Source organism: Stegostoma tigrinum, chromosome 15, assembly GCF_030684315.1.
Source record: "Stegostoma tigrinum isolate sSteTig4 chromosome 15, sSteTig4.hap1, whole genome shotgun sequence".
Taxonomy (NCBI): Eukaryota; Metazoa; Chordata; class Chondrichthyes; order Orectolobiformes; family Stegostomatidae; genus Stegostoma; species Stegostoma tigrinum.
In genome coordinates, this window is record NC_081368.1 from 14,318,049 (window position 1) to 14,326,641 (window position 8,593).

The 8,593-nt window shown below is 41.4% G+C and overlaps 1 protein-coding gene across 3 annotated transcripts; it reads right to left on the bottom strand.

Annotated features, from left to right (window-relative positions):
• Positions 1 to 3,743: 3,743 nt before the first annotated feature.
• Positions 3,744 to 7,984, bottom strand: LOC125458840 (high mobility group protein B3-like). 3 transcript variants are annotated; one of them, XM_048544577.1, is made up of 5 exons: positions 7,873 to 7,984; positions 5,910 to 6,071; positions 5,677 to 5,822; positions 5,296 to 5,470; positions 3,744 to 5,000 (listed from the first exon to the last, which is right to left on the bottom strand). In XM_048544577.1, exons 2-5 carry the CDS (start codon positions 6,057 to 6,059, stop codon positions 4,854 to 4,856), a joined length of 618 nt encoding a protein of 205 aa, XP_048400534.1. In that variant the 5' UTR covers positions 6,060 to 6,071; positions 7,873 to 7,984; the 3' UTR covers positions 3,744 to 4,853. The 3 variants fall into 3 exon arrangements, with proteins under 3 accessions (XP_048400534.1, XP_048400533.1, XP_048400535.1); XM_048544576.2 differs by lacking the exon at positions 7,873 to 7,984 and adding an exon at positions 7,367 to 7,497; XM_048544578.2 differs by lacking the exon at positions 7,873 to 7,984 and adding an exon at positions 6,767 to 6,886.
• Between the last annotated feature and the right edge of the window lie 609 nt (positions 7,985 to 8,593).

Sequence of the window (8,593 nt, forward strand, 5' to 3'; positions counted from 1 at the left end):
TCCAAACTCAAACCATGATTCCAATTCGCAAACTATCCCCATTCTGTCTAGTTTCCAGGTGTAACAAGCTGACAGGCCAATTGTTCTCAATCTGTAGGAGGAGTCCCTTAAATCATTTTCAGAATTGAACATTTTGTCGTCTTTGATAAGGGAAAGACAAATTGTTTGATAGGTCATTCTGGTGGGCAAGAATCAACTGCACAGTCACATTTCTACGCAATCCAGAAGGCTCTTACAGCTACTAACAGTGGCTGCGTCCCTACCTCTTGGCCAGAAGGTGTTAAGATGTACAAACAGGTTGTTCAGAAATCTTTACTCCATCCCTGGTTGTAGGCAACAGGACATATTGCCCAAATAAGCTAAAGAATCCATTAGAATTCAATGCCTACTAACCTGGGTGTACCACTGTGCAAGTGGACTAGTCAGAAAAATCAACTCAATCAATAAATCACTCCAGAACCACAATGGGACTAAGTGAGGGGGTTGGATGAAATTGGTAGCACAAAAGAAAAATTTAAAAGAAAAAGTTGGTATCCTTTGGTAAAAATTAAAAGAACTTGTGGAATGTTGTAGCTTACACAGTCAAGAGCATTTCCACTCCTGGCTTTAATGATCAAACGCTTTAACTGAAGATTTAAAACCAGAGCACCAAATCATTTTAGCAGCAACATGGAATCCAACAGCTGCACCTCAGGTGTTGTGCATCTATTAGTTGCGGGGATGGGGGTTGAAAGCCGGAAAATTAACTTTCACACGCAGGCAGCGGTAAAAGTATTGAGGTTGGTTGGCTTGGTCGAGCCGTTTTGTTACCGTGCTGGGTAACATTCTCAGTGCAGCCTCTGATGAAGCGTTGGTGGGTTTTCCCACCTGGGTTTTAAACTCTGGGGTCCGTTGCGATGGGTTGCCAAACTTCCGGGATTCCTCCGTAGTGCAATGTATATGGGGTCAAGGTCAATGTGTTTATTAATAGCCTGCTTCGTGGAGTGCCATGCTTCCAGAATTCTTGTGCCTGTCTCATCTTGTGACTCTTTTGTTGTGGCGTTTTTGGGGCCTGTGGGTTGTTGATGGGTGGTTTGTACTTCACACTGCTTGGTAACACCTGGTTCCTGAGGCATCCATGTAGGAAGTAGAGTTGTTCGCGGGTTGCATTCTCTCATTTGGCACAGTTTTCCCCATTTCCTTGCCCGTTTGAGCCTGTTGTGCCCAAGTGTGAGAATGAGGCAACCCATCACAACAGACCCCAGAGAGTTTAAAAACCAGGAGGGAAAACACACCTCCCGCCTCAGAGGCTGCAGAGGATTTTACCCAGCATGTTAACAAAAATATCTGCGGAACAACAAAACAGTTCGGCAAGCCAACCAACCTCAACATCCACAACCCGAGTTACAGATCTACTCCAAAACCTTAATGGTAAAAGTAGTTTACGAATCACTAACTGTAGTGGTGGAAAATGAATGAGAAAAACTTTCAAAACTATTACACATTATGATTTCTCCAAACTTTTTGCACATTTATCAACCATCAGGGATAATCAGATCTGCCAGACTTAAACATTTTGCACTTAGATCAACAGGTAAAGAACACACACACACTCTCTAGCACACCTAGTGGCTAAACAAAGTACTGAAAAAGGTTACCAGGCATGGGAAAGTGATGTTGAAAAAAAAACTTTAGAAAATTAATCTTGTGAAATGTAGAAGTAAATTGATTTTACAGGATTTCAATTGTTTGGAGATCAGATGCCATAATTTCATCTCCAAATTGCAGATAGTTAAATTTAGGACATGCATAGCTTCTACCAGATTTCAGACCTGTAGAAATTACTTGCCAAGACTAATATCACCAAGTCAGTGGGCAAGTTTTGATATTGCTCTCAAGCTGCCTGCTCTAAAATAAACGTGGCACGCTGCTAGACAAAAATACAGATCACATCTGACAAGTTTTGCACTTAGCTAAGGAGGATTAAGAACTCAGTTTAGATGTTCTCCACAAATCCTGCATAAGTTTTGGACTATTTTCTTTAACGTTTAACTGACAAATAGCTAACTTCAACATAGATTTTGAACTCTGCACTTCACCTATTAGCAGGAACCTAGTATTGAGTGGAGACTAATGTTTTTCATATTTTTCAGCAGAAAAGGTAATGTGCACAAAAAGACATATTGATTCTTTAGCATCTACTGGAAAGATATTAATTATGAAGCACTTCAGACTTAACAGAATTGCTCCCCCAGGATAAAGAACACAATTAGTAGTCACAATATCCAGCAACTAAAATGTTCAATATTATCAAAGCTGGAACACAGAGCTAATATTTGCAAAATTCTAAAATTTCAGGAATTCCAGATTATAAATTTAGGTCACAATGGCTAACAGCAATATCATGACAGATTACAAAACTAGAAGCTATAGAAGATTTGCTCATCCAACAACTCGATAATGCAAAAAGATAACACTGAACAACGGCTTAAACAGTCTTACCCAGCAGAAGCATCAAAATAGCATTGCTTCACAAACAAAAATTCTCCTTTTATCCACCACTCATCCACAAACTGATGATCCTGTTGGGGTTTGGGAGTCATTCAAAGCTTTTGAGAAGATTGTGAAAATTATGCCTGTTAAAAGGTGAAGTTTACTGTAGCAGTGCTCCTCCTAACTGGATGGCTACCTTAGATTTTGGGATACCCTAAATAAATAATTTAGCTCCTAGCTTAACTTGGGAAGCCTTGTATGGACAGACATAAGCTTTAAAATGTACCAAATCTCCTCAAAAAGTTTTAGCACTTAAGTTATTTCAAAAACAGAGCCTAACAATTTAAAATGTCTTGGATGGGGCAAAAGTCTTAAAAAGGCCATTTATGCTTAGACAACTGGGAATTACATTTATAATATCCTGGATCTCGCCCTCTCAAGCCATGCTGAAATGTTTAGAACTATATTTTGTTGGCATTGCCATGTATAGCAAAATTACCAGTGGTCGAGTCTATATGAAAACATTATAGCGAAGGACATTATGATAGTGCGTACCTGATACTTTTGTACAATACCAGTGTGGTCAAACTCACTCCAAATATATACAAATAATGTTTTATCATATTCAATTGCTTATTTTTACAACTGGAGCTTATTTTCAGTAACTAAACAATATGTTGGAAAGTAGTGGTTGTCATGATTCAGTTCCAGATCTGTAAATCCCAAAAGTAAAACCGCATTTGAACATAAAGTAGGAACAGGATACTCAGTCTGTTGAGCTTGCTTCGCCATTCAATCTTGACCTCAACTCCACAATTCTATACGAGCCCAATTCTTACGCTCGTTCCAAGCATCTACCTTAATACAGTCAGTCAAGATTCCACACCTGTTGTTTGGAGGAGACTACCAAAGATCCTCAACCCTCAAAAAAGGTTTCCTTCTCTGCTTCAAATGGGAAGGCTCATTTTTAGCTGGGGGACCCATTTCTGCAATTCTTTTAGTACAAGAGTCCTTTTTCAGCTGCTCTTTTCTTCTGGTCATTAATTTGACTCTGAACCAGAACCAATTTCACTAACTATACCTACTTAAGAAATTAAAAAGTAGACCACTCCTAGAGTCAAAGAAAGTGAAATTTAGTACTTCAGGAGCATATTGACTTTCTGGGGTAGAAACATTCATTTCCACTATCATTTCAAAACTTCAGTCATCCTAAAGTGTGCTGGTATAGAGGTAATTATGAAATATCTAATGAGATTTTAGACAAGCAAGACTTTACAAATTTAATCCTGTTTTAATTACTTCAAAACACATTTTAGCATACTAAACATACAAAAAAGAAAATATACCTTAGTTACAAGATCATTTAAAGTACAGAATGCTCAGGGTTGTCACTAGGATTTCAGCAAAGTGCAAAATTGGGAGTCACCACACAGCCTGTGAAGATTCAGGCAGGGCCACATTGTACTGCAAAGTCTAATATCATTTTTATATAAAAAAGATGCCTTAAAGCGTTTTGCTCAATTGTTCCCAAACTGCACCAATTGTGAAGTATGCAAATCACTTCAAAGCATATTACCTAGAACACCACACACAGGCCTATTAAATGCCAAAACAAAGCTTTTTTCTTAAAATAGTACATTTCCTTTCTCATTTATGAGAGAGAACAGTTCACAGAAATGGAAAGAATTGTTTACCATTTCACAGCCCTTTGGATTTGGCTTCTGCTTACCAATATTTTCTTGGAGAGCAGTAGCATGATGCATATAGGCACAGGAGGTTAGCATTGACTGATGGTGACCTCCCTTTCATCCAACAGGTCTAGATTAAACTGATCACTACTCAGGGGTGGCTGCCATCTTGCTACTCCGCTCTATAAACCATACCTTACTCATTCTGAATGAAGTCAAAAGTATATTGCACGACCATTCTAGTACGTGGGACAGACACCGTGCGATGTTGCCTACAAGTGTGGCAGGCTTAAAAATGCCTACTGACAACTCTGATTTATTTTTAAACTTTGATTGCTTCATTACCCCTCATACTTACAGCAATCTCAAAAATTGAAGAATTGGCTACAACGGCACTTTAAACTATACTGCACTTAAACACAACACCACATAAATACATTTTAATCCAGTTAAATCCACCTTCTGTACAAGAGGCTGAGCCAGTTTACAGAAAGGGGAGTTAACAGTCGACTCAATGTCCACCGCTGTAGTGTGAATATTACAAAAAGGCCTGTACAGTTTAAAACTCAAGCTACTTTTTGCCTTAGACCATATACACACCAACTTACAAAATTAAAAGGTTGCAACACTTGTAACAGGGTTTAAATGCTTTCAGTTACATAGCAAATAATTAAGCTGAGGCAAATGTACAATTTAATCATCATCATCTTCTTCATCCTCCTCCTCTTCCTCCTCATCTTCTTCCTCATCATCATCGTCGTCATCACAATATGCCTCCTTCTTGGCAGGGGGCTTCTTTGCACTATCCACCTTGCCTTTGGCACGATAATCAGCAACATCCTTAAAAAAACGAAATTATTTCAACGCCTTGCCACTTGGAAGACCAGCAATTCCAATGAGATCACCAACTTGCACAAAGAGGGAAAAAAAACAAACTTATAATCCACTAAGTCTTCCCAGTAGCGTAGTGTCAATACCTCCACTTACAATAGAAAGTTTCCAGTGGCATTACAAGGGATTCCAAATATATAAAAGTAGAAGAAACAGTGGTCTGCATAAATTCTCAAGTAGTTACTCTGGACTTAGCCTGGGGGACAAAATGTGGAAGTACTTAAAATGTTGCAACCGTACTTACCTTATCATATTTCTCCTTCAGCTTATAAGCTTTGCTAATGAATGGCTTCTTCTCTTCTTCACTGCATGCATTCCACAGCTCACCAAGCTTCTTTGCTACATCACCAATAGATAAGCCAGGACTCACAGCTTTGATTTTTGGTCGATGTTCCGAGCAAAACAAGAAGAACCCAGAGCTGCAAGGGGAAAAAAATGTATTACAACAAACTCATTTGAAAGACCAGCATAAAAGCAAGAAAATTAAGCAGCTATACAATTGACATTTGAGACAAATTAGGTCCTCTTGAAATCATGTTTTGAAAAGAATGTTATTTCTGAAGTCAAAGCCACTATGAATTCTCAAAACGGTATTAGTTTGTGAACACTACTGTGTAATACTTACGGAGGCCTTTTTGGCGCATTAGGGTCCTTCTTCTTCTTCTTCTTGCTACCTTTAGCTGGCACGTAATTTTTCATTTCTCTGTCATAACGTGCCTTGTCTACTTTGGCCAGTTCTTCAAATTTGGCCTTCTCTTTGCTAGACATTGTCTGGTGAAGAATACATGCATTAAGATCAACATCTCAAATCAAAAATATATATTGTGCACGTGCTTATGCACCAGGAAGACAAGTTACCTTCCATCTTTCAGAACACCTTTTAGAGAATTCCGAGAAGTTAACTGGAATATCAGGGCTTTTCTTCTTGTGTTCTTCACGGCAAGTCTGAACAAAATATGCATATGAGGACATCTTGCCTCTTGGCTTCTTAGGGTCACGTTTTGCCATTTTGATGTTTCTCTAGAAATTTTAAAAAAAGGAAAAAGTAAATATTTTCCATGAAAATTTTCTTAAAAGCAGCATATCTGCATTGGTACATAAAATATTAAAAATTCCTTCTAATCTCCTAGATTATTTATTTCAATGTCAACTTTGAGAAAAAAATGAAAATCTCATTTCGTTTGGACTGTGTATTTTAAATGTTAAATTCTGAAGAAAAAAAAGTCCAAAGTCAAGTAAATTGTTATTTTCATCACCTACAATAAGAATGACAAAAGTGGGAAAAAAGTAGTCTCGTTTGAATAAAAGCAGCCTCAAAAGTACTGATGTGATTCTTTTTTAAAATAAACCTACGCGGCAGAAGTCCTTTCCATTGTTAGAAAAAAAGATATTTCATTTCAGAGACGAATTCACATAAGCGCAAATTAAACTTAAAAACTGAAAGCACCAGTCCGAATACAGCCGCTAGCGCTTTTCAACTGGACAATTCAATATAGCATTGGGCTTAATAGTTCTATCCAGAATCTTTCCTCAGCTATTTATCTATTTCTTTCCCGCCATGTTCTTTCCATCTCCATTTTATGTTCAAGGACAACAAAAAAAAATCCTCTTCTGAAACAAAGAACCTGCAAAAAAGGGCGAGAGAGATGGAAAAAGAACGGGCATTTAAAACCTTGCTATCGTTATTTAAGCACAAGGTGGGGACGGCACTGTACATGTATGTGGAGATAGAGAGTAATGATGGCGAATTGCAGTCGACAAGGAAAGAAAAAGGAGAGGGCGAAGAGGGGGGGGAAAAAAACAGGTCAACATCCCAATAATTCTTCTTCCATTTTGTGAAATCCTTCCTCATGAAAGAAAGTCCCCTTGAAATGCCTCCGTCGTCAGGCTGCGGCTGCTTTTGGGGCGGAAAATCGTCGGGGTGGGGGTGTTTGAAGCGGCTGTTTTACAAAGGGATGGAAAAGAAATTGTTCCCCCTCTTTGCTTAGGCAGCACAGCGCTTATATATAGAGAGAGCAGGGGCAATGTGTCTCTATAGTTGTTCTCAATAGCGCGCACACACACACACACACACAGACACACACACGCTGGGCTAAAATGGCTCCATCTTTTGCACTAGGAGTGAACGACAGCCAGAGAGAGAGAGAGAAAACCCAACAATACCTCTCACACACAAAAAAAACACCCTCACAAAAATTATTTAATACGTCCCGACCGCCGGTTCTGAGAGGGGGGAAAATAAAAAGAATATTAAACCGGATTTCCGATTTTAAGAAAAAAAATATAAAAATTAAAAGATCGAGAAAGAAACTCGCCCGAAAAGTTTGGCCACAGTTTTCGAGACACTTGACGCATAGCGGTTGCATTGATATAGACGCGGACGGGCAAGAGGGAGACAGAAAGAGAGACAAGTTGTGAAAAACCACTTTCCGAGCCACCGGCCGGACTCCGAGCCGCCGAGCCGGACGGAGGAAGGGGAGCCGAGCGGGAAACGAACGGCCCCCGGCTCGAGCGGGAAACGGCGGCCGTGAGCGCAGCGCGGTATCGCCATTAGGAGAGGGGGGGGCGCGGGGGGCGGGGGAGAAGGGAGAGAGGAGCTGCCATGTTAACGAGGCGAGTAAGCGCCTCACGGGAGAGGGAAAGAGCTGGGAAACAGTCTTCCCGCCGGCGGAGAGGAAAGCGGGAAGAGGGGGGACGCGGAGAGAGGGGAGACGGAGGAGTAACGAAAGGTTCGGGGGGTTGGAGGGAGAGCGGTGGTGTCGTTTTGGTTTAAATCCTTTCCCTACTCCCCCACCCACCCCCCTCACTCTCCTGTACCTACCCGGCGGCTGGCTGCTGGCGCGGCTGCTGCTGGTTGTCGGCGGACGCGCTCGAGCCTCCTATTGCACCAACTCCCCGCCCCAGGCCCGGCCGCGCACGCTCATTGGACAGACGTGCCGCCGCTTTAAACAGTGGCCGCGCTCCCTTATTGGCCGTCGCCGCCGACCTCTGTCCCGCCCACCCGCCGCTCGCCCGCCTCCCATTGGCTCGCGGCTCCGCACGCCGCCAGATTCAAAAAAGGCCCGCCTTTTTCGAAAGGGAAATGCCCGAGCAGAGCGCTACAAAACAGCCAGAGCCTCTCAATGCACTTGTTCGTGCAGCGCCTTGCCCCCACTCGTTTCCCTTCCCACGCACACTCAGTTTCTTCCCCCCATAGTCCACCCTCTACTTATTCTTACAGTTCTCACTTAAACTCGCCCCTTTAATAATTCATACCCCTGCCCATGAACTTTTTCACGTAAACAGAGCGAAGCAATTTTCTCCACTGGAACATGGTCCTATAACAATGGAAGCAAAACTACTGTAGATGTTGGAAAGCTGGGGCGGGTGGTAGTAAGAGAAGGGCACGCACATATGCCAGATTTGCTAATAGCCAGTATCTGTGTAGAGAGAAAAACAGTTGACGTTTCGAGTGCGGTATGATTCCAACTCCCTTGACAGATAAGCCCGACTTGCCCCGAGTTTCTACAACCTTGTGTTTGTTTTGTTTCTGGTTCTATATC

Excerpts from the sequence above, each read along its gene's own strand:
- LOC125458840 (XM_048544576.2), bottom strand. The coding sequence starts at position 7,417 with ATGCAACCGCTATGCGTCAAGTGTCTCGAAAACTGTGGCCAAACTTTT. Across the intron at positions 5,823-5,909 it reads GGTGTTCTGAAAGATGGAAG|ACAATGTCTAGCAAAGAGAA; the intron begins GTAACTTGTCTT and ends ATTCTTCACCAG. Across the intron at positions 5,471-5,676 it reads AATGCGCCAAAAAGGCCTCC|CTCTGGGTTCTTCTTGTTTT; the intron begins GTAAGTATTACA and ends TTCCCCTTGCAG.